This window comes from Stenella coeruleoalba, assembly GCF_951394435.1.
Source record: "Stenella coeruleoalba genome assembly, chromosome: 16".
Taxonomy (NCBI): Eukaryota; Metazoa; Chordata; class Mammalia; order Artiodactyla; family Delphinidae; genus Stenella; species Stenella coeruleoalba.
Window position 1 is genome coordinate 60,032,084 of NC_137162.1, and position 26,812 is coordinate 60,058,895.

At 37.0% G+C, this 26,812-nt stretch overlaps 1 protein-coding gene across 4 annotated transcripts in view; it reads left to right on the forward strand.

Moving 5' to 3' along the window:
- MICU1 (mitochondrial calcium uptake 1) overlaps positions 1-26,812 on the forward strand; it is a 203,622-nt gene that overhangs the window by 121,407 nt on the left and 55,403 nt on the right. For all 4 annotated transcript variants that reach the window (XM_079899947.1, XM_079899944.1, XM_079899945.1 and 1 more), the window contains one exon: positions 3,738-3,935. In XM_079899947.1, the coding sequence (XP_079756073.1) occupies positions 3,738-3,935 (198 nt within the window). The remainder of the gene's footprint in view (positions 1-3,737; positions 3,936-26,812) is intronic.

Consider the following 26,812-nt stretch of genomic DNA (forward strand, 5'->3'; position numbering starts at 1 on the left):
TACATTCCCACTAGTGCCTGAGGATTCCCTTTTCTCCACATCCTCACCAACGTTTTTGGCATTGCTGTTGAAATGCTGAATGACTTGGAGCAGTCACTCCACCATTCTGCTCACTTGACAGAGAAGGGAGTATTAATTTCATCTAATATGATCCCTTGATAACTGGCCTTGTTAAACGGATGGAACTTGTAATATTGATCACAAGGAATTTTGATATAAAAACTCTTTAGAGAAACAAAAATAATTATGAGGTGGTTCAGGAGTGAATAGCTCTCATTAGAAGTTTCTCTGCTTCATTGTTCTACGTTCTACATTTTTGGGCAATATAATAATTCTTTAAGTTGAAAGTGCACTAAGCTTTAAAACATTCAAACTTTGATTTCCAGCTAAATAGGTATTTTCTTGACGGTAAATTTGTCAAGCTTACAAAAAAAGTAAAACAGAGCCAGTATGAGGACACACACATTTCATCATTGTGTATCTTCAAAGTCAATGTGGTGTGAAGCAAGCTAATACCTAATATTACTCTTTTATTCATCTTTTTCAAAAATCACTTTGATCATGCATAAACATAAATTACTAAAAAACATTACACGACTGTAAATAGTGTAGGTTTTCTCTGACCTTTCTTTTCTTTTTTTATAAATTTATTTATTTTATTTATTTATTTTTGGCTGAACTGGGTCTTCATTGATGCACATGGGCTTTCTCTAGTTGTGGTGAGCAGAGGCTACTCTTCATTTGCGGTGCACGGGCTTCTCATTGCGGTGGCTTCTCTTGTTGCAGAGCACAGGCTCTAGGCGCACGGGCTTCAGTAGTTGTGGCATGTGGGCTCTAGAGCGCAGGCTCAGTAGTTGTGGCACACGGGCTTAGTTGCTCCACGGCAGGTGGGATCTTCCCAGACCAGGGCTTGAACCCATGTCCCCAGCATTGGCAGGCAGATTCTTAATCACTGTGCCACCAGGGAAGCCCCCAGATCCTTTTCTTTAACCCATTTCATAGCAGATCATAAAACAGAACTAACCTAGCAAAAGATATTTTTTAAGAAATCTCATAACTGTTTGGGCTACATTCACCCGAGGCTGTGACAGAAATGATTTTTTAGTATGAAAGTATGAGTTGTGAGACAGAAGAAAGGGAATGAAATTTCCGCATACACTCTTCAGCACCACACTTTTGAAGCTAACATACACATTTCCACCATAGGAAGGGTATAAGCTGCAATATTATGGCACAGACAAAATTTAAATCATGACAGGTCTTGACGTTGATGCTCAATACTGGTTCACTGCTATTGGAAAATTCTTCAGTTCTCATACCCAGGCAGAGAAAATGAATTGTGTATTGCCTTCAAATAGAAGCAGCACTGTACTGATTATCCTGTATTTCAATTTAATGTCTAAAAAACTTCAACTTAAATAATTTTAAAATCCATTGTATACCTATCTTTCAAGTCTCCGTGTGCATGAAAAACAAATGTCAAGAAATCTTATTTACATGATAAAACATGAACCCAGAAAAAAATCATAATCAGAAGCATTTATGATATTAACCTAGAGTTATAAGGAGACTTAGAGACAAAACCGTGAACTTTTCCAATGAGAAAACTAAGGCCCAAAGAAGTTAAATGAACTGCATAAATTGTGCTTTCACTGCAGAGCAACAGAATTAGACCTCGTGTGTCCTGATTCCCCATCTTGTGTCTTTCCATTATACTACTTTTACCTTTTAGAGCCAGAGACTTTTAAATTGTGTTAAATAAGTCTTTTTATGGTCATAGGTAATAAATAAAACAAATAAAAGACATTTAACCATGGAAATCCATTGTTACAAATCTTAAGTTTTAAAGTATTATGCTTTTCTAATTTGGCAATTTAAAAATCATCATCCACAAGGCTATATATATTATTTATTTATATAATATACCTTTATTATCTGTTCTTACATATCACAATTTTAATTATTCTGAATAGTTGTTATTTTAGCTTGTGAAGAGGTAGAAAAGATTGCAGGAACTTGTGAAAAAAATGCTATATCAATCATAGACTTGCCTCAAAAAGCTCATTTTATATAGTTAAGCCATGGTTGCTAGTCCCCCAAATTATTCTTTCTCAAAAGCTCATTTATTTTTTTTGTATTTTTTTAAACATCTTTATTGGAGTATAATTGCTTTACAATGGTGTGTTAGTTTCTGCTTTATAACAAAGTGAATCAGCTCTACATATACATATATCCCCATATCTCCTCCCTCTTGAGTCTCCCTCCTACCCTCCCTATCCCACCCCTCTAGGTGGTCACAAATCACTGAGCTGATCTCCCTGTGGTATGTGGCTGCTTCCCACTAGCTATCTGTTTTACATTTGGTAGTGTATATATGTCCATGCCACTCTCTCACTTCGTCCCAGCTTACCCTTCCCCCTCCCCGTGTCCTCAAATCCATTCTCTATGTCTGCGTCTTTATTCCTGTCCCGCCCCTAGGTTCTTCAGAACCATTTTTTTTTTTAGATTCCATATATATGTATTAGCATACAGTATTTGTTTTTCTCTTTCTGACTTACACTTCACTCTGTATGACAGACTCTAGGTCCATCCACCTCACTACAAATAACTCAATTTCGTTTCTTTTTATGGCTGAGTAATATTCCATTGTATATATGTGCCACATCTTCTTTATCCATTCATCTGTCGATGGGCACTTAGGTTGCTTCCATGTCCTGGCTATTGTAAATAGAGCTGCAATGAACATTGTGGTACATGACTTTTTTTGAATTATGGTTTCTCAGGGTATATGCCCAGTAGTGGGATTGCTGGGTCATATGGTAGTTCTATTTTTAGTTTTTTAAGGAACCTCTGTACTGTTCTCCATAGTGGCTGTATCAATTTACATTCCCACCAATAGTGCAAGCGGGTTCCCTTTTCTCCACACCCTCTCCAGCATTTATTGTTTGTAGATTTTTTGATGATGGCCATTCTGACTGGTGTGAGATGATACCTCATTGTAGTTTAGATTTGCATTTCTCTAATGATTAGTGATATTGAGCATCCTTTCATGTGTTTGTTGGCAATCTATATATCTTCTTTGGAGAAATGTCTATTTAGGTCTTCTGCCCATTTTTGGATTGGGTTGTTTGTTTTCAAAAGCTCATTTAAAACTTCTCAAAGATTAATTCTCCATCTTCTCTTGGAGAATTACTTCATACCAACTTTATGTTTCACATTATCATTCTAATAAATGTGTTATCTCAATATCTGTGTGATATCAAGTATTTGCCTATAGCTATACCGCCTCTCATCACAACTGGAGAGTCAGTAGTGAGAAGTGTGAAATTTTTGAAAGTCTCCTGAGATATGGAAGGTATTACTGTGAGGTTGATGATTATTTTAATGTTGTGTGTCAGGTTTTGAACCTAAAACAAATGCATACTTTTTTCTAAAGAGAGATTTTAAAGGGCATCCCAGTTATAAAGGTGTCAAGCATGTGTGTTAGAATACCAGTTCAATTATTTGCTAGCTACTTGACCTCAAGCAAGTTATTTAGCAGTGTACCTCAAATTCCTCATCTGTAAAATGAGAATAATCATGGGGCTTATCTCATAGGACTGTTGTGAGCATTAAAAGAGAGCATTGTAGCGCAGTGTAGGCAAACAGTAAGCAGTCGATAGTCAGTTACTATTCTTACTTTTCCATATTTTCCACCTTGTAATGTTTTTCTGGACGGGGGTTTGCTTCTCCATTAGGTTCAGAGCATCATTCGCTCCCAAACCAGCATGGGAATGCGTCACAGAGATCGTTCTACAACTGGTAACACCCTCAAGTCTGGCTTGTGTTCAGCCCTCACAACCTACTTTTTTGGAGCTGATCTCAAGGGGAAGCTGACAATCAAAAACTTCCTTGAATTTCAGCGTAAACTTCAGCACGATGTTCTGAAGCTGGAAGTAGGTATTCCTTGGACTTCAGGGCACTGTCCATCATGTATGCACGTAGAGCTGCTAGGTTGGGAGGGGCCTGTACTGTAAATATTCTTTCAATCTGCCTCCAACCATGAGAACTGATTAGTTTGAGCCTTATCAGTGATCTACAGCCGGACAGCAGGTAGGAAATAATATGTCTTACAATAAGTTTGTTCTGGGACTGAAAGCCAAAAAAGTCAAATTGAAAATCTTAGTTGTCTTTGGATACTCAGCTTGAGGAAAAAGAAGTTCAGGGGTCAGAGTAGTTCTCAACCTGAGCATGTATGTTTATTGTGTAGAAGGCACCAAAGGGGTAAGGAGAGGGGGATAATAAGGAACTCTTTCTTTGAAAGTTTACAAAGGTAGTAACAGCTGGAAACACAAAATGTCAGAAATAAAAATATATGTGCTCAGAGTTACAAAGGTGTCATACTGGGTTTGGGGATTTACTTTTCCACTTAAAGTTTAGACCATCATGGTGTTCAGTTCCTGGACACAACTCTGTAAGAGCATTACCTTTTTCTATGCGTGTACTTGTTGAATTAAGTAAGTAATTGGGGGTTAATTGGCTACTGAGTCTGTTCAGTTCAAAACGTTCATTAAATGCCTTCTATATGCACTTTAGTCTGGAGATAAAAAAATGAAGTCTCTGATTTCTTCTGATTATTAAAAATTCCCTTATGCTGGTGTTCCTCAACCTCTGTTTTTGGTTAACATATGCCCTGCCTTAATGTTACTTGAAATTTCAAAACATTAAATCCTATGACTAAAAACACATAAAAGTATTGGAGAAAAGCACTGCTTTGTTTTTAAACTCTGAATATTACTTCTCTATCTGCTCTCCCATTTTTTCCCTGGAGATTCTAATATACTACTCCCACCTCTTCCACCTACTTCCCTCAGTTGAGACAGTTTGAAAAATCACAACTGAATTCCCATTACTGATAAGAACACTGTTTAATATTCATTCTCTAGGAGAGAAGCAGAAGAATAAATCATACTAAAAATCAGATCTAACTTTGGAATGTGCTTTTGTACTGTTTTTTTTGGAAATGGTATAATTAATATTCAAGGAACTTACCTCAAAATAATGGTTTTCCACAATTCAGCCTCCTTCAGGAGGCTCTTGTAGCCCTTATAATACATGGTAAGCACTATATATTTATTATATATATAGTGCAGGGGGCACAAAACTTTACCTCTACCCTCCTAGGGTCTCCACCTGGGCCTGAGTCTTAAATTGACATCAGACAGATTAACAAGAGAAAAGTATACAGATTTTTACACATACATGAGAATCCCCATAGGAAAATGAAGACCCAAAGGAGTGGCTAGGCCTAATTGTTTATATACTAAGTTGAACAAAGAGAGGCAACTTAGCTTTGTGAAGTTTGCATTCTTATCACCAGAAAAGGGGAGGCAAAGTCGAGAGTAATTTGTACAAACAGATCTTGTTAAAATAATTCTTATCTTCCTTTAGTCCCCCATATATTTTAGTTACTCATCCACAGTTGCCTCTCTTTGTTTCTTTCCTGGTAGTATAAGGAGGACATCTTTCACATGGGAGTTTCACTTCCGGCTTTGAGGAGTCCAACAGTTTTTGTGTAAGAGTTGGTATGTACCAGGATTCTAGACCTATGCCTTAGTATGCATACCTGTAATGGTCTTCTTTGGAAGCCTTATAACATAATCTAGGAGTGTAAATTATTTAACTTATTAATTACGTAATTACAGTTTAACATATAGTATACATCCATCAAATGTAGTTAGAGAATAAAGCACAAGCTAGAATGGTACTTTTAACAAACTCTAAACGATAAATGTAGAATGTTATAAAGCAGATTAGGGATTTCATACATGTATACCTGCACATAACCTACACCCAAATGTAGAAGAAAAGAGATCTAAAAGAGTATATCTAAGATACTTATTCTAGAAAACACTCTTGTATTTGACATTGACTTGGATCTTCTGTAGGCTTTGGGCCAAGACATACCAACACTGTTCTGTTTGACAATCAGCAATTCCTCCTGTAAGGGAACCAACAGACTCTTTTGTGAAAGAACCCAGCCTAAAATATAATAAATATTCTATTTATTATATAAACTTTTATTAATCCTGAGTCCCTTCTTTCCATATAATGCACAAGTTCAGTGAATAAGTGCCTCCTTATCAGTAAGCCCCATATTTAAAGTTTCATCAGTCAGTACTATGTCTTCCCAAGTTGATGTGTAATTCTTTGAGGAGGTGTGAATAGCAGAAAGAGCAAAGGCTTTGGTGTACTCATAACGAGACCTTGGTTAAAATTTTCCTTCTACCACTTACTGGCTATCTGACATTCGATGAGTTATTTATTCTCTCAAAGCCTATATCCTCATTTATACAACGTGGTGATGATTAAGTGAGATGATGTTTCTTATAGGCTGAATTGTGTCTTCCCCCAGAATTGCTATGTTGAATCTCAACCTCCAGTCTGGAGATAGGGCCTTTAAAGATGTGATTAAGTTAAAATGAGGCTATTAGGGTGAGCCCTAATCCAGTCTTACTGGTAGCCTTATAAGGAGAGGAAATTTGGACACACAAAGAGACACAGACACCAGGGGTGTACGTACACAGAGGGACAACCATGTGAAGAGACAGCAAGAGGGTAGCCAACTGCAAGCCAAGGAGAGAGGCCTCAGAGGAAACCGACACTGCCTACACCTTGTTCTTGGACTTCCAGCCTCCAGGACTGTGAAAAAATAAATTTCTGCTATTTGTCACCCAGTTGGTAGTGTTTTATTATGGCATCCCTAGTGAACTAACACAGTGGTGCATGCCTGAAACACTTGGCATGTACTATGCCTTTAACAGATTCTTTCACCTTCTTTTGTATACCCTCTGCCCTTTAGTATGACAGTTGGCATGTAATAGACACGTAAACAGGTCATCTCAGATGAATGACTGAAAGGCCTTACTTTCATTTTGAAATATTTTTCTGATAAAACATCTAGAAAATAGAAGCAGTTTTTGTTTTTGTGAAACACTTTTAATTTTACTTTTCGAAGTTTGGGTAATTTATCCCCTCACTGAATATGAAATATAATATCATCACAGCCAAGAGGAAAATAGGAATGATTAACAGTATCTTAGCTTTCATATGGGTTTTATAGTTCCATTATTCTTTCTATTTATCTCTTACCAGTTTTATTTCACTGCTTACTTATCTACTTTAGAATTTTAGATCGAGGAGACTTATAGCTCCATTTGGTTATTTCTGTCTTTTTCTCACCACAATAGCTTTGAGAGTGAAGAGAACACTATTTATCTGTCAATTTTAATTTCCACAGTGGTTAGGGAAGGGGAAAAAGTCCATGAAAATTTATCAAATGCCTACTATGAGCCAGGCATTGTACAGATATTACATGCCTTCTTTATTTTAGTTCTCGCCAGCCCTATTGGGCTATGAGCCAGGCATTGTACAGATATTACATGCCTTCTTTATTTTAGTTCTCGCCAACCCTATTGGGTTTGGCGGTATTATACCGGTGTTACAGAGGTAGAAACTGAAATTCGAAAAGATAAAAGTTGCAGAGCTATTAAATGGTACAACCAGGATTCCAACTCACTCTTTCAGACTAAACTCTTTTCTATTCATCATCTGATTGTTATTACTTTTAGTCTGAGATGAGGTTTCTGTACCTGACTTATTTAGAGCTCTAAAGAAAAACAAAACGTTCTGAAATTTAGAAACAAACAAACAAAAAGTCTTGAATATTTATAGTCTCCCTTCTTCAGCACCATGTTTTTCCAATTCCTTTGCCCTTCAAGTTGAATGTTGTGGCTGAGAAGAAATACACTGTTCTTTTGTGTTGATAAGATACTACCTAAACTAGCCATTTAGTTTCTTTTCATAACAATCATTAACTTGTTAGATTTTTTTAGAGTGTTCTAATGCTCTTATCTCTGGTCATATTTGTTTTATTCTACCCTTATGTCTTTATTTGGGAACTCAAAAAGCATGGGTTTGGGCTTCCCTGGTGGCGCAGTGGTTGGGAGTCCGCCTGCCGATGCAGGGGACACGGGTTCGTGCCCCGGTCCGGGAAGATCCCACATGCCGCGGGGCGGCTAGGCCCGTGAGCCATGGCCGCTGAGCCTGCGCGTCTGGAGCCTGTGCTCTGCAGCGGGAGAGGCCACAACAGTGAGAGGCCTGCATATCGCAAAAAAAAAAAAAAAAAAAGCATGGGTTTGAAAGAGTGACTTAAGAATGCACAGTTTTATAAGAAAAGATAAGTCAATAGTGAAATACCTTTGTGTTTAAGGCTGTTGGGAAAAGGAGTTATAATGACATGGAATAAAATTATGAACTATTTAATTAAATACTTAAATTTTCACATGCATATAAGAGCCACATATACATGCATTTTAATAAATCGTAATGGCTTAATGTCAAAAAAAGAATGCACAGTTTTTTAAAAAATCCCTTTTGAAGTTATTAAAAATTCCATCTAAGTCTCCCAAGAGCTATTTAGCTGAGTTCCTTGGAGACAGGTGCCAAGTCTAATTTCAGTTAATATATTCATTGATTTCTTGAGGACTACAGCAAGTAGGATGTCAGTCAAAAATGAAAGGTAATACAGAACTCTTTGAAAGATTATGATTAATTTTAATTTGGGGGGAGGAGAAAAAGGAGCTGTCATTATGTCAAAGAAAAGCAAAAACTAATTTATACAAGAAGGAAGAAACCAACTCCAGAATACGCAACAAGGAAACTGAAACAGTATCATCTAATGGAATTCCAATCTGTAGCATGATGTTTTTTATTAGTTTTGGGGGCTCGCATGCTTATTGCATAACCAACAAGATTATCACATTTTAAGATGGAATAAGTATCAATAATCTGAAGGTAAATTAGATATAGTTCAAAGGGTAACAGTAACTGTCTTACATTCCCAGTCTTCAAGAAAAAAAATATTGAAGTTAACTAGATTTGTTCAGTCAGAAAGAAAGATAACAGGGAAACATAAAGAACTATGCTAATTATTCCCATCTGCCAATAAGAGTAGAGCAAAAAAATGAGGGTTAATTTAATTTAAATATTTAGGAACTCAATATTAAGGAATTCCAGAATCACCTACCCTTTAGATCATCAGGCTGACATCTTTGTACTCGTCTCTTTAAAGTACTAAAGTAGAATTAAATCTTTCTTGTCCCGATACAGAGGGCCATACTGAAAGACAAACTTCAGCTCTTTTCTTGGCTGAAAGATTGTGGGAAATGAGACCAGAATGCTTTCAACCAAACACTAAACCAAACACTTTCTGGAACTAGAACACTCTTGGCAGAGCAGATTTCTTTTTATCTTAGCATCCTGTTTTGGGGTTTTTTTCCCCTGGGAAACTGACACTTATTATGTAAACTTAAAGATGAGAGTTGACTTTGATTTAATTAAATCTAAGAAACAATATGTGATATGTTCATTGGGTTTCTTTTAGTTTTATTCTTCCACTTTTGCCTCTACAAAGCAGAATGTGGATAGTAATAAATCTATAGTTTCTTATTCCATCCTTAGATGTTTTCAGCTTGAATTTTCCAAAAGTCATTAAAAGGGTTATTAAAGAGTACTTGTCTCTTTTAGGGATTTATAACTTTAAGGAGCCAAGTACATGTTTAAAGGTTTAAAAAAAAACCTTTATTATTATCTTAATAACCTTGTTTTAAACCTAGTCTTTCTTTGCCTAGGACACCAAGGGACTTTTTAGGAAATAATCATCACTTTAAAAAATAGAAATATAGGGACTGCCCTGGTGGTCCAGTGGGTAAGACTCTGTGCTCCCAATGCAGGGGGCCCATGTTCAATCCCTGGTCGGGGAACTAGATCCCGCATGCATGCCACAACTAAGAGTTTGCATGCCACAACTAAGGAATCTGCATGCCACACCTAAGAATTCCACATGCCACAACTAAAGATCCCGAATGCTGCAGTGAAGATCCCACATGCCTCAACTAAGACCCGGCACAGCCTAAATAAATTAATTAATTAAATATTTTTTAAAAAATAGAAATATATAAAATAATAGAATAAAAATTTAATTGCCCTCAATAATTCCTTATAAATCAGTCACCCATGACTTGATGTCAATACTTTTTAAAGCTAATTCTGTCTTCTCTCTGTACCACATTGTCAGGTAGGTTCAAAGTCTTGCCCTGATGAAACCAAGTTAGCTCTCAGGGTGAGTTACATATATCTTCTCATTAGAAGAAGATATGTAACACCCAAAACCAAACTCATTTAACTTGCAATTCCCTTTACACCCTGTAGCTCAAGTTTGCTATCATTTGTGGCTTATAGGTAGAATCAGACTGGAAATACTATACATGGTAGAATGTCCGTGGTGATATAAAGCTCCTTTGAGGTTGTAAATGTAACCTTGACAATTACTCTGTAAAAACTATACAAAACAGTGCTTTTTTGTTTCATATTTTTTGGACAATGAAGGGAAAAGTTGAGTGACACTTTGTTGCTTAAAATACATGATCTAGGCGTGATTTTTAAAAGGCATTAATTAGTACTTCTGAATCTGACCTTTCAGATTGATCATTAAAGTGCAGAAAACTCTTAGAGATTAACACTGTTTTTTTATTTGCAGATAGTGTTGCAATTCCAAAGTCAATATGTTAGTCATACCTTTTATCATACTTGGCAATCACCAGGATTTTCCTGTCGTCACATATCTCTAATTTACATTCTAAGTTAATTTTAAACTGGCCACAAGAAAAAAGGGGCTCATAAATAAATCATGAAAATCAGATCTTTCTCTGAGGGAAATTTTTCCTCAGTCTGTCATTCAAATAGTCTTATCAACCATTTTTTAGTAGAAAACAAATGCTTCTCAATTTATGAATGAGCTGTGTACCAGCATATCAAAAGTTCATAGGTCAACGCTTTGGAATTAAGAATACAGTGAAAATTTTTTTAGTCTTACAGCAGAATATTTAATTTACAATATAGTTGAATGTGATACAGTAAAATGAAAAGTGGTATGAAAGAAGATGATTGTGAATGTATAATCTGTGCCTACTCTTCTAGCCACAACAGTCTGTGGGTGTAGACCTCTAGCAGTACCAAGCATTTTAACAATAATTTGAGTACATATTCCTAATAAAAATACTAGCCAACATCTTTTGAGCGTTCACCATAAGCCAAGCACTACTCTAAGTGCTGTATGTACATTATTTCCTGTAATCTTCACAACACTGTGAAGTTGGTATTATAATTATCCACATTTAACAAATGAGAAAACTAAGGCACAAAGAAGTTAAGTAACTTGCCCAGGGTCTCTCACATAATAAAGGAGGAGCTGAGATTGGATTCTAGGCAGTCTGCCTCTAGAGTCTGCTCTTTTTTTTTTAATTGAAATATAGTTAATTTACAATGCTGTTACTTTCAAGTATACAGAAAAGTGATTCAGTTATACATATATACATACAAATATATATTACATTTTAGACTCCTTTTTTTTTACATCTTTATTGGAGTATAATTGCTTTACAATGGTGTGTTAGTTTCTGCTTTATAACAAAATGAATCGGCTATACATATACATATATCACCATACCTCCTCCCTCTTGAGTCTCCCTCCCATCCTCCCTATCCCACCACTCTAGGTAGTCAGAAAGCACTGAGCTGATCTCCCTGTGCTATGCAGCTGCTTCCCACTAGCTATCTGTTTTACATTTGGTAGTGTATATATGTCCATGCCACTCTCTCACTTCGTCCCAGCTTACCCTTCCCCCTCCCTATGTCCTCAAATCCATTCTCTATGTCTGCGTCTTTATTCCTGTCCCGCCCCTAGGTTCTTCAGAACCATTTTTTTTTTTAGATTCCATATATATGTGTTAGCCTACAGTATTTGTTTGTCTCTTTCTGACTTACATTTCACTCTGTATGACAGTCTCTAGGTCCATCCACCTCTACAAATAACTCAATTTCGTTTCTTTTTATGGCTGAGTAATATTCCATTGTATATATGTGCCACATCTTCTTTTTCCATTCATCTGTCAATGGACACTTAGGTTGCTTCCATGTCCTAGCTATTGTAAATAGAGCTGCAATGAACATTGTGGTACATGACTCCTTTTGAATTATGGTCTCTCAGGGTATATGCCCAGTAGTGGGATTGCTGGATCATATGGTAGTTCTATTTTTAGTTTTTTAAGGAACCTCCATACTGTTCTCCATAGTGGCTTTACCAATTCACATTCCCACCAGCAGTGCAAGAGTGTTCCCTTTTCTTCACACCCTCTCCAGCATTTATTGTTTGTAGATTTTTTGATGATGGCCATTCTGACCAGTGTGAGATGATATCTCGTGCTAGTTTTGATTTGCACTTCTCTGATGATTAATGATGTTGAGCATTCTTTCATGTGTTTGTTGGCAATCTGTATATCATCTTTGGAGAAATGTCTATTTAGGTCTTCTGCCCATTTTTGGATTGGGTTGTTAGTTTTTTTGTTATTGAACTGCTTGTAAATTTTGGAGATTAATCCTTTGTCAGTTGCTTCATTTGCAAATATTTTCTCCCATTCTGAGGGTTGTCTTTTTTATGGTTTCCTTTGCTGTGCAAAAGCTTTGAAGTTTCATTAGGTCCCATTTGTTTATTTTTGTTTTTATTTCCATTTCTCTAGGAGGTGGGTCAAAAAGGATCTTGCTGTGATTTATGTCATAGAGTGTTCTGCCTATGTTTTCCTGTAAGAGTTTGATAGTTTCTGGCCTTACATTTAGGTCTTTAATCCATTTTGAGCTTATTTTTATGTATGGTGTTAGGGAGTGTTCTAATCTCATACTTTTACGTGTAGCTGTCCAGTTTTCCCAGCATCACTTATTGAAGAGGCTGTCCTTTCTCCACTGTGCATTGCTGCCTCCTTTATCAGAGATAAGGTGACCATATGTACGTGTGTTTATCTCTGGGCTTGCTATCCTGTTCCATTGATCTATATTTCTGTTTTTGTGCCAGTACCATACTGTCTTGATTACTGTAGCTTCGTAGTATAGTCTGAAGTCAGGGAGCCTGATTCCTCCAGCTCTGTTTTTCGTTCTCAAGATTGCTTTGGCTATTCGGGGTCTTTTGTGTTTCCATACAAATTGTGAAATTTTTTGTTCTAGTTCTGTGAAAAATGCCAGTGGTAGTTTGATAGGGATTGCATTGAGTCTGTAGATTGCTTTGGGTGGTAGAGTCATTTTCACAATGTTGATTCTTCCAATCCAAGAACACGGTATATCTCTCCATCTATTTGTATCACCTTTAATTTCTTTCATCAGTGTCTTATAATTTTCTGCATACAGGTCTTTTGTCTCCTTAGGTAGGTTTATTCCTAGATATTTTATTCTTTTTGTTGCAATGGTAAATGGGAGTGTTTTCTTTTTTCTTTTCTTTTTTTTTTTTTTGCGGTACGCAGGCCTCTCACTGTGGCCTCTCCCGTTGTGGAGCACAGGCTCCGGATGCGCAGGCTCAGCGGCCATGACTCATGGGCCTAGCTGCTCCGCGGCATGTGGGATCTTCCTAGACCGGGACACGAACCCATGTCCCCTGCATCGGCAGGCGGACTCTCAACCACTGCGCCACCAGGGTAGCCCTGGGAGTGTTTTCTTAATTTCACTTTCAGATTTTTCATCATTAGTGTATAGGAATGTGCATTAATTTTGTATCCTGCTACTTTACCAGATTCATTGATTAGCTCTAGTAGTTTTCTGGTAGCATCTTTAGAATTCTCTATGTGTACTATCATGTCATCTGCAAACAGTGCCAAGTTTACTTCTTCTTCTCCTATTTGGATTCCTTTTATTTCCTTTTCTTCTCTGATTGCTGTGGCTAAAACTTCCAAAACTACGTTGAATAAGAGTGGTGAGAATGGGCAACCTTGTGTTGTTCCTGATCTTAGAGGAAATGCTTTCAGTTTTTCACGATTGAGGACAATGTTGGCTGTGGGTTTGTCATATATGGCCTTTATTATGTTGAGAAAAGTTCCCTCTATGCCTACTTTCTGGAGGGTTTTTATGATAAGTGAGTGTTGAATTTTGTCAAAAGCTTTCTCTGCATCTATTGAGATGACCATATGGTTTTTCTCCTTAAATCTGTTAATATGGTGTATCACATTGATTGATTTGAGTAGATTGAAGAATCCTTGCATTCCTGGAATAAACCCCACTTGATCATGGTGTATGATCCTCTTAATGTGTTGTTGGCTTCTGTTTGCTAGTATTTTGTTGAGGATTTTTGCATCTATGTTCATCAGTGATATTGGCCTGTAGTTTTCTTTCTTTGTGACATCCTTGTCTGGTTTTGGTATCAGGGTGATGGTGGCCTCGTAGAATGAGTTTGGGAGTGTTCCTCCCTCTGCTATATTTTAGAAGAGTTTGAGAAGGATAGGTGTTAGCTCTTCTCAAAATGTTTGATAGAATTTGCCTGTGAAGCCATCTGGTCCTGGGCTTTTGTTTGTTAGAAGATTTTTAATCACAGTTTCAATTTCAGTGCTTGTGATTGGTCTGTTCATATTTTCTATTTCTTCCTGATTCAGTCTTGGCAGGTTGTGCATTGCTAAGAATTTGTCCATTTCTTCCAGGTTGTCCATTTTATTACCATAGAGTTGCTTGTAGTAATCTCTCATGATCTTTTGTATTTCTGCAGTGTCAGTTGTTACTTCTCCTTTTTCATTTCTAATTCTATTGATTTGAGTCTTCTCCCTTTTTTTCTTGATGAATCTGGCTAATGGTTTATCAATTTTGTTTATCTTCTCAAGGAACCAGCTTTTAGTTTTATTGATCTTTGCTATCATTTCCTTCATTTCTTTTTCATTTATTTCTGATCTGATCTTTATGATTTCTTTCCTTCTGCTAACCTTGGGGTTTTTTTTGTTCTTCTTTCTCTAATTGCTTTAGGTGCAAGGTTAGGTTGTTTATTCGAGATGTTTTCTGTTTCTTAAGGTAGGATTGTATTGCTATAAACTTCCCTCTTAGAACTGATTTTGCTGCATCCCATAGGTTTTGGGTCGTCGTGTCTGCATTGTCATTTCTTTCTAGGTATTTTTTGACTTCCTCTTTGATTTGTTCAGTGATCACTTCGTTATTAAGTAGTGTATTGTTTAGCCTCCATGTGTTTGCATTTTTTACAGACCTTTTCCTGTAATTGATATCTAGTCTCATAGCATTGTGGTCAGAGAAGATACTTGATACAATTTCAATTTTCTTAAATTTACAAAGGCTTGATTTGTGACCCAAGATATGATCTATCCTGGAGAATGTTCCATGAGCACTTGAGAAAAATGTGTATTCTGTTGTTTTTGGACGGAATGTCCTATAAATATCAATTAAGTCCATCTTTTTTAATGTATCCTTTAAAGCTTGTGTTTCCTTATTTATTTTCATTTTGGATGATCTGTCCATTGGTGAAAGTGGGGTGTTAAAGTCCCCTACTATGAATGTGTTACTGTTGATTTCCCCTTTTGTGGCTGTTAGTATTTGTCTTATGTATTGAGGTGCTCCTATGTTGGGTGCATAAATATTTACCATGTTATATCTTCTTCTTGGATTGATCCCTTGATCATTATGTAGTGTCCTTCCTTGTCTCTTGTAACATTCTTTATTTTAAAGTCTATTTTATCTGATATGAGTATTGCTGCTCCAGCTTTCTTTTGATTTCCATTTTCATGGAATATCTTTTTCCATCCCCTCACTTTCAGTTGGTATGTGTCCCTAGGTCTGAAGTGGGTCTCTTGTAGACAGCATATATATGGGTCTTGTTTTTGTATCCATTCAGCCAGTCTGTGTCTTTTGGTGGGAGCATTCAATTCATTTACATTTAAGGTAATTATCGATATTTATGTTCCTATGACCATTTTCTTAATTGTTTTGGGTTTGTTATTGTAGGTCTTTTCCTTCTCATGTGTTTCTTGACTAGAGAAGATCCTTTAGCATTTGTTGTAAAGCTGGTTTGCTGGTGGTGAACTCTGTCAGCTTTTGCTTGTCTGTAAAGGTTTTAATTTCTCCATCAAGTCTGAATGAGATCCTTGCTGGGTAGAGTAATCTTGGTTGTAGGTTCTTCCCTTTCATCACTTTAAGTATATCATGCCACTCCCTTCTGGCTTGTAGAGTTTCTGCTGAGAAATCAGCTGTAAACCTTATGGGAGTTCCCTTGTATGTTATTTGTCATTTTTCCCTTGCTGCTTTTAGTAATATTTCTTCGTCTTTAATTTTTGCCAGTTTGATTACTGTGTGTCTCGGCGTGTTTCTTCTTGGGTTTATCCTATATGGGACTCTCTGTACTTCCTGGACTTGGTTGGCTACATCCTTTCCCATGTTAGGGAAGTTTTTGACTCTAATCTCTTCAAATATTTTCTCGGGTCCTTTCTCTTTCTCCTCCTTCTGGGACGCCTGTAATGCGAATGTTGTTGCATTTAATGTTGTCCCAGAGGTCTCTTAGGCTGTCTTTATTTCTTTTCATTCTTTTTTCTTTATTCTGTTCCATGGCAGTGAATTCCACCATGCTGTCTTCCAGGTCACTTATCCGTTCTTCTGCCTCAGTTATTCTGCTATTGATTCCTTCTAGTGTATTTTTTGAGGAAGGGACAGAGATTTCCAGGAATTGGGCCACTGCCCACTTTTTGGCCTTTTATGGTCAGCCTTGGAACTGTCATGGTGCTGGTGGGTGTGTCACTTAACATGCTAACATATTACAATGAGCGTATAATGAAATTTAAGGTCCACTGGAAGTCAAATCTTCTGCCATCTTAGACCTAACCGGTTCTAACCAGTCTTTGTCATATCCTCAACGGCCGTCATTCTTTTAGAAGCTGTGCTCTGCGCCCTTCCCTGCTCTTTCACTGGGGCCCACTAAAAATGTATATCCTCCTTGCCTCTATTAGGCAAGTTTTGATATTCTGATCATTTGCCAGTAATTGCTGTCTGCTGACTTAGAGAGTTTTTCTCCCATTATGGAAGTGGGAGAAATTACCCGTATTCTCATATGAAAAATCGTAGCAAGAAGAATTGTTTGCTTCTCTCCCCATTTTTTTTTTGATCATGTAGTTTTTGACCTTTATTTTATTGATATGTCTTACCTTAATTGACTTTCATTTGTTAAACTATCCTTTCATTTATGGGATATATTTCACTTGGTCACAGTATTTAATCCCTCATATATTGCTGGATTGGGTTTGCTAATATTTTGTTGAGGCTTTTATTTTTCTTTATTCAGTCATTCACTGTGATGAGGAAGTGATCAACTATGAATACACCAAGCCCAGAGTAAACTGTATGTCTTAATTGTCATCATTATTTTTTAACAGCTTTTCACACTGGCTCGTGCCTTCCAGTTCACTACACCTATAGGTAAAATCAGCACATCAGGCCTTCTCTAGTGGTCATTAGGTGTCAAGTAATGAACACGCTAAACCTCCAACTTTTTTCTGAGTGCTGACGTACTGTCAGCAATGCTCGGACAAAAGCAGTATGGAAATATGTTGTATTTTCAGCTAGACAGTAGATCCCAGAGAGCTATCTGCAGAAATAATGAAGTCAGAGGAAAACAAACTGACACTCAAATGAGAAAAAATAGCACTTTGCTCTCCTACCAGGATTAGTCCTTGGTTCTTATCTCCTAAAATTGGAGCTTTTATATTTTTTTCCAATAGATAGTCTTTCTGTTTTCCAAAACTCTTGTGATCTCATGAAAAGAAGAATGGCCTTGAACTCTGAATAACGTTGGGCCTCAAATCTCAAAGGAATATATAGTGCCAAGACTAAGGTTTTGTTCATGTTGCTGTGATTTAGAATAAAATGGTTGTTGAAAGCAGAAATTGGATATGGTAAGATCTACTGCCTGCTGAAAGAGTTATCGCAGAGAAAAAAATAGTTTGAGACTAACGTGATATAGCGATTCCATGTGGAAACACTAACTTCATGGATTGATTGGAATATTAAATAGCTGTTAACTTTGCCAGAATTTGGGGCTTGTTCATATTGATCAAGGTCATATCTTAGGAGAAAATAAGCACACAAATTTTGTATAATTCAAAATGCTGTGTGAAATAGTGTATAGAAAGCACTTAGAACAGGATCTGGCACATAATAAGTGCTATATAAGTATTTGCTATTATGAATGATAGAGAATGGATTATTCTTTAACAACCTGAGGAATTTTTCTAACTAAGTCCTTTCAGGCCTTCTTTTCTTTGGAACTGAACTATTTTTTTCTTGCTTTCTCCATCACTCCGTAGCTGATTATATACATTTAAACAAAAAAAGGAAGTTAACTGGAGTGAATTTCCTTGAGCTTATTCCCTCAATAAGGAGAATCTGGTTAAGTTAGGCTTAAATGACCCCATTTTAGTCTAAATTCCCAAACATTAAGACTAGTTTAAAAAAAAGTCAGCAGACTGGAGGATTTTATTTTTTATTTAATTTAATTTAATTTATTTATTTATTGGGGTTTTTTTAAGATTTCCAGTTGGTTTTATTTTTTTAATTAATTTTTATTGGAGTATAGTTGATTTACAATGTTGTGTTAATTTCTGCTGTACAGCAAAGTGAATTAGTTATACATATACATATATCCAATCCTTTTTAGATTATTTTCCCATATAGGTCATCAGAGAATATTGAGTAGAGTTCCCTGTGCTATACAGTAAGTTCTTATTAGTTATCTATTTTATATATAGTAGTATGTATATGCCAATCCCAATCTCCGAATTTATCTTTTCCCCCCCTTCCCCCTTGTTAACCATTGGTTTGTTTTCTACATCTGTGACTCTATTTCTGTTTTGTAAATAAGTTCATTTGTACCATTTCTTTAGATTCCACATATAAGCAATATCATATGATATTTGTCTTTCTCTGTCTGACTTACTTCACTCAGTATCTGGAGGACTTTTTAAAACAAACTTAGCTTTTGTTCTGAGGATTTAATCATTTTCATTGATTGACACTGAGGAATATGTTTTAATATTTTAGGTTATGTTTCCTTTTTTTAAATGAAGAAATGATAAGTCAATACTTAATTAGCCTCTTATCTAACAAGGAAAGAGTTGCTAGATATAAACCAGTGAAACAAGTTGCAGAGAGAAAGATCCATGCGTTTCACCACAATAAAGATTTAAAACTTGTGTACATAAAACGGACTTAAAATTAAAAGATGGGCAAACTGGGTAAAAAAATTTATACTGTATTAATTAAGGGTAAATATTTTTAATCTTATAAATTAATGAGACAGATATCAGCACTTCTGTAAGTGAATAGGCAAGGAACATAAAAAATTCAGCGGAAGAAATAGAAATGAGCAGTACACATGTTTGAAAAACGGTCAGCCTCACTAGTAATCAAAGAAATACTAATTAAAATGGGTTACCATTTTTACTCTAGCAAAGATTTTTAAAAATTATACTTGATGTTGTCAAGGGTGTTCTAATATACTATTAAGATTATAAATTGATACATCTTTCTGGAGATTAATTAGGCAATATATGTCAAAACCATTAAAGAGTTTATACCTACCGGTTTTTTTTGAAACATAGCTTGAAGATATCTCCAAGTTATTCTTTTTTTTTTATTTTAATACATTTATTTATTTATTTATTTTTGGCTGTGTTGGGTCTTTGTTGCTGCGTGGGCTTTCTCTAGTTGTGGCAAGTGGGGGCTACTCTTCATTGCAGGCGCGGGCTTCTCATTGCGGTGGCTTCTCTTGTTGCAGAGCACGGACTCTAGGCGTGTGGTCTTCAGTAGTTGTGGCTCGCGGGCTTGAACCCATGTCCCCTGCACTAGCAGACGGATTCTTAACCACTGCGCCACCAGGGAAGCCCTATACCTACCATTTTTACACACACTAGATTGGCAAAAAATTAAAAGTCCGACAATACCAAGTACTGGTGAAGGTGTGAAGCAATGGGAGCTCTTATACATGGCTGATAAAAGTATTGGTGTGAGTCTTTCGGAAAATAATTAGATATTACCTTGATAAGCCGGCAGTTCCACTTCTAGATATATACCCTAGACTTGGAACTCTTGTTACTGTTTCACCAGGACACTGGTATAAGAATATTCATAATAGCATTGTTCCTAATAGCAAAAGACTGACAATAACTCAGATGTCCATCTATAGGAAAACTGATAAATAGTGGTATTTTCAAATACTAGAAATCTATAATAGAGTAAAAATGAAAGAAGCATGCTTAAATGTAGCAACATGGATGAATTCTAGAACTATGTTGATTGAAAAAAGCAAATCTCAGAAGAGTACATCCAGCATGATACCATTTTATAAAGTTCAAAAGCAATGGGCTTCCCTGGTGGCGCAGTGGTTGAGAGTCCGCCTGCCGATGCAGGGGACACGGGTTCGTGCCCCGGTCTGGGAGGATCCCACTTGCCGCGGAGCGGCTGGGCCCGTGAGCCATGGCCGCTGAGCCTGCGCGTCCGGAGCCTGTGTTCCGCAACGGGAGAGGCCACAACAGTGAGAGGCCCGCGTCCCGCAAAAAAAAAAAAAAAAAGTTCAAAAGCAAGAAGAAATAAATAATATTGTTTAGGGACACAAACGTGTTTTAAACTAAACAAAAATAACAAGACAATAAAGAAAGAAGTCCAGTGGTGGTTACCTCTTAGGGGAGGCAGAGGGATGAGCTTCAACTGTTCGTTCTAATGCTTCCTCTCTCAGATTAGTGGTAGGTTCATGAGTGTTTTTTTTATTATGCTTCATGACTTGTCTATTATATATATTATTTTGTATATATCAAATACTTCATAATAAAATATTGTCAGAGCCTATAGATTTTTATTTCATAATTCATTTCTAGAGATCAACCCCAAAATAATGATGAAAAAATAAATACAGAAAAAGTTTATCCCAGTGGTGATATTTATTATAACCAAAAATTGAAAAAACCTAGATGTCCAACACTATTTTTTATATCCTGCTTTGTTCAAAAATGATTTAAGAAAGGCTTAAAGAATATATTCAGTGAGACAAAAGTAAAATAAAACTTGCTGAGAAATGAAAGTTAAAAGATGGAAGAAGGTTGGGACTTCCCTGGTGGTCCAGTGGTAAAGAATCCACCTTACAATGCAAGGGACGTGGGTTCAATCCCTGTTCAGGTAACTAAGATCCCACATGCCACAGGGCAACTAAGCCCATGTGCCACAACTACTGAGCTAGCGCGACTCAACTAGAGAGGCTGCGTGCCGCAAACTACAGAGCCCACGCACCCTGGAGCCTGTGTGTCACAACTAGAGAGAATCTGGTGCACAGGAACAAAGAGCCCGGGCGTCACAACAAAAGCTCCCACATGCCTCAACGAAGGTCCCGCGTGCCAGAACTAAGACCCGATGCAGCCAAAGATAAATAAAATAAATAAATAAATAATAAATAAATCTTAAAAAAAAAAAAGAGGTGGAAGAAGGTTGAGAGAAAGCCAGGAATAAGGTTATTATGAAAAATATGTCATAAATTCCTGTTTTTATTAGAGGGGGGCCACAAACTTGACTCTAAGCTTTTAGTAACCAGGATAAAAAAGGAAACATGATTGTTGGTGCCTTTAAGATAAGAAAACAAATCAACTGTTTTGATTGAGACCAGAGAGAAGTTTCTCCCCAGATTAACTGTGTGAGCAAGTTATTTAACTTCTCTCTGCTTTTGTGTCCATGTCTATAAAATAAAACAACAACAATAATAATACCTGTTATATAACATTGTGAGGATTACATCAGGTAAGTTCCTAGGACAGCACCTGGCAAGTTAGTAAGCACTCAAATATGTTACTGATTAGCCATATTTAATGACATTCTCGGGAGTTCCCTGGTGGCCTAGTGGTTAGGATTCCGGGCTTTCACTGCTGTGGCCCGGGTTCAATCCCTGGTTGGGAAGCTGAGATCCCACAAGCCTCAGGTGAGGCCAAAAAAAAAAAAAAAAATGACATTCTCGAGCGTATTCTTACAGAAATCTATATCATGGAAGTAGGTATTAAGGGAGAAATGGAGAGGTAATCCTTGCCTCAGATAGGAAATCCTCTCAACAGTAGGACAGAGTGCTGTGAATTAATTTCCTGGTGTTCTGTCTCTGTTCACTGGCTACATATTTATTGAGCACCTCCTTTATGGAAGTTTTCTGTCTAGTAATATATGGCCAGATTACAGGACTTAAGTTGTTCTGCTTCAGCCACCTCTAAGTAGTTTAATCTTGAAATTATTCTGTTGTGAATAATAAATAAAATTTGTTGCATTCACTTTTTCTGCTCTTCAAATATGAAAGTAATATTCTGTAAACGGAGACTGGCCAAAAGCAATTATGAAAAGAAAAGTGAGACCTAGTATGTTGAATTTAATTAATACCTACTGAGAACAGAATAATCAGTTGAGGCACTTTCCTGAGAAGTGATATCATGGTGATAAGAATATTAATTGCTACATTTATTGGAATTCTAACTATGCGCCAAACTCTGTACTAATTTCTTTACATACATTATCCCATTTAATCCTTACAGCACTTTGAGGTTGTGAATATTATCTCCGTTTTTTAGTGGGAAGATTTTGAAGCCTTAGAGGAAGTAAGTCACAGCAGCAAGTGTGGGTTCAAGCTGAAATTCAGACCCAGGCCTTGCTGATTCTAAAGCCTGTATTCTTAGTCATTTAAATATATTACCTTGTATGGAATGAAACCCAAACTTATCAAACCTTGAATCCCTTTGTTCCAGATTTAAAATATTTTTCTCCAACACCCTTAGTCAAATATACCCTGATTTTTATTAGCCTGTATTAAGTTCATACATCAGTCTTGTTATCTTCCTAATTTTTACCATCAGACTGGAAAGTTAATCCTTTTCTGGTCTGTGTGATTGGTACTCATGTCTTTTAGTCACTTGGTTTGCTCTCCAGCATGAACTTTCTTAATTAAATGAGATAATCCTATATTACTGTACTAGATTGAAATTATGACTATACACAGCTGCCTGCTCTGTTTTCAACCCCAAGGCACTGACTCTCCTCTGCCTGTTTATCTTAATTTTTTATTAGTTAATTAATTTATTATATTATTTTGGCTGCACTTCATTGCTGCGCACAGGCTTTCTCTAGTTGCGGCAAGCAGGGGCTACTCTTTGTAGTGTTGTGCGGGCTTCTCATTGCGGTGGCTTCTCGTTTGTGGAGCATGGGCTCTAGCCACGCGGTCTTCAGTAGTTGCGGCCCGTAGGCTTAGTAGTTGGGGCATGCGAGCTCAGTAGTTGTAGCTCACGGGCTGTAGAGTGCAGGCTCAGTAGTTGTGGCACATGGGCTTAGTTGCTCCGCAGCGTGTGGGATCTTCCCAGACCAGGGATCGAACCTGTGTCCCCTGCATTGGCAGGCAGATTCTTAACCACTGCGCCACGAGGGAAGTCCCTTAAAAACCATTTTAAATGGAAAGAATCCTTGGATTTGAAGCAGAAGAGTCAAGCAGCTTAGTTTGGTAATCTATAACCTCATGGTCCCAGATGCTAATGGATTGTTTTGGTCCTTGCTCAGGGCACTGAACCATGTTGCCTTCATTCCAAATTGTAGGCCTTCTTCCTTAGCCAAAAGACAATCATATTAGGGTTGACAGTGAAGATGCATCTTATATTTAAAGATCAAGAAAATTCAGGCTCCAGGCAGTTTGACCTGGGGCTCTCTGATGTCCATTGCCAATTGTAGAAACATTTCATATTCAAACTGTGAAATGTATGTTATGCTCACTGGGTGGTTTGCAGTAGAGAACTTGCCTGTAATCATTTTTTCTCCTGCTGGCAAAACAGACAGTTTTTCTGAAACTCCTGGTAGTAGCAGCAGTGACATGGTTCAGATCTCAAAAGCCAAATACTGTCAGATTGAAAAACAGATATATTCAGCTCAGTGGCTTGAGATTACTATGCATTACTTGAATCGTACAGTTCAGAAGCTAGAAAAAGCCTATGAATAAAATTATCATTCTGAAATACTTGTAAAAGGGCAGGGTTTACTCTGAGGGATAGACAGAGTCTCCTGAAACATAATTTTGTGAAAGAGAATAAGGTTGACGTTTACATTTGTTGAAATATATTAACTTCAAAAGACTTTAATAAATCAAGACCCAGTTGCAGATACTGATTTCTTTTTCCTTTTACTATTTTTCTAATCTTATTTTGGCCTTTGTTTATAATACATGTTTTCTTCCCTTCCTGACTTCCCTTCTTCCTTAAATCATTTCATCTCTAGATGCTAATGGATATATAGACCATCTGTCCTTCCAAAAAGCTGTTCTTTCTCTCAACAAGGGGCAAGGGTGGGAACAAGAAGCCAGGAAAAATCTTACAGACAGTCTTTCGGCTCCTCTTCTCTGGCCCCTCTTTGCCTGCTCTGCAGCCCCCTGGGGAAACAACAGGGAGCCAACAGCTTACATCCATTTGAGAAAGTGGCAGTGGCACAGAAGAGAAAATGCTAAGTTGTTCATTTCTCTTCCTAGACTCAGAGAAACAATGCAAATGGTGAGTGGTGTGCTGGAATGCACCTGTTCTGTGCCACAGGATCCAAAAGAATGGAATTTCTTTTTTTTTAATTTTATTGAAGTATATCAATTTACAATATTGTGTTCTTTTCAGGTGTACAGCACAGTGATTCAGTATTTTTACAGGTTATACTCCATTATAGGTTACTACGAGATGATGGGTATAATTCCCTGTCCTATACAGTATATCCTTATTGTTTATCTATTTTATACATAGTAGTTTGTATCTGTTAAGCCCATACTCCTAATTTGTCCCTCCCTCCTTTCCTCTCCCCTTTGGTAACCATAAGTTTGTTTTCTATATCTTTGAGTCTGTGTCTGTTCTGTATATATATTCATTTGTATCATTTTTAGATTCCACATGTAAGTGATATCATACAGTATTTGTCTTTCTCTGACTTATTTCACTAAATATAATGTTCTCTAGGTCTACCCACATTGCTGCAAATGACTATATTTCATTCTTATTTTTATGGCTGAGTAGTATTCCATTGCATATATGTACTACATCTTCTTAATCCAGTCATCTATTGATGGGCACATGAGTTGCTTCCATGTCTTGGTTATTGTAAATAGTGCTGGTATGAACATTGGGTTGCATGTATCTTTTGAATTAGCATTTTCATTTTTTCAAGATATATATCCAGGAGTGGAATTGATGGGTTATATGGTACTTCTATTTTTAGTTTTTTAAGGAACATCCATGCTGTTTCCATAGTGGCTGCACCAATTTACATTTGCACCAACAGTAAAGGAGAAGGGTTCCCTTTTCTCCACACCTTCTCCACCACTTATTTGTAAATGTTTTGATGATAGCCAATCCGACAAGTGGGAAGTGATACCTCATTGTGGTTTCAATTTGTGCATTTCTCTTATAATTAGCGATGTTGAGCATCTTTTCATGTGCCTGTTAGCCATCTGTATGTCTTCTTTGGAAAAATGTCTTTTCAGGTATTCTGCCCATTTTCTGATTGGGTTGTTTGGGTTTTTTTGATATTGACTTGTATGGACTGTTTGTACATTTTGGATATTAATCCCGTGTTGGTCTCATCATTTACAAATACTTTAAGTTTAATTAGGTCCGTTGGTTTTTGGTTTTTGTGGGGTTTTTTCCCCTTTGGCCTTAGGAGACTGATCCCAGAAAATATTGTTACAATTTATGTTAAACTGTGTTTTTTTCTGGGAGTTTTATGGTTTCAGGTCTTATGTTTAGGTCTTTAAACCATCTTGAGTTTATTTTTATGTATGGTATGAGGGAATGTTCTAGTCTCTTTGTTCTCCATGTGTCTAGTTTTCCCAGCACCACTTATTGAAGAGATGGTCTTTTCTCTATTGTATGTTCCCGCCCCCTTTGTCATAGATTAGTTAACCACAGGTGTATGGGTTTATTTCTGGGTTCTCTATTTTGTTCCATTCATCTTTACGTCTGTTTTCATGCCAGTATGCTGTTTGGATTACTGTAGCTTTGTAGTATAGTCTGAAGGAGCAATGAAAATTGTGGGTGGTGTCCTGGAACACACACATTCTGTGCCACAGGATCAAATAGAATGGAATTTCTTAATTGTCATTGAAGTGGAACTTAAGATGCTCAAGCAATATTTGGTAAATAAAATACAAGCCAATCATATGAATTGCCTCCAGATATACAATTAGGAACTTTCTACACTGTGATAATTTTGCAATAACCTATGTCTTTCCCCAAAGACCCTCTCATGACCTTGAGAATTACATTCATATGGTGCCACATGATGTCAAGCTATTGCCCTTGAAAATTTAGCCCTAATGCAGGTCCTTGAGAAACGACTATTAAAGCTCCCTAGCCTAGTAGGTCTTCATTGTTGCCCCAAATCAAATTACAGAGGAGGTAGTAAACTTTGAAGTGGGCTATACTGCATGGAGCTGAGTTTTATAGTTTTTAAGCCGTTTCAGGTTCCAACCACATCAAAATATTAATAATAATAATGATAGAAAAAGATAAGTCTGTGTTTTCAAAGAACATGAGTAAAAATGCTGATTTAAGCACTGGAATTGTTACTTGGGGATGTCCACTGGAAGTTCTTTACTGCCTTTGAAACATAGCAGAGGTGAGGTTTTATGCACCTGTGGAGAGCAGATGAATGCAGTCTTTCATAAACCTTGAGCACACTGCTGCTGCTGCCAACACTATGAAAAGAGACACTGCAACCTTGAATGTATCTTGTAGGATGCAGCTTAACTCATCTAGTTCAAATGTATGGGATTTCTCCACAGCTGTGAAATCTCCCAGATAAAGGTAAAGTGAGCACCCTAAATTGTTGAAGCCTAGGACCATAGCTTTGCTTCGCTTGCTTTGAAGAAGCCCAACTTTGGACG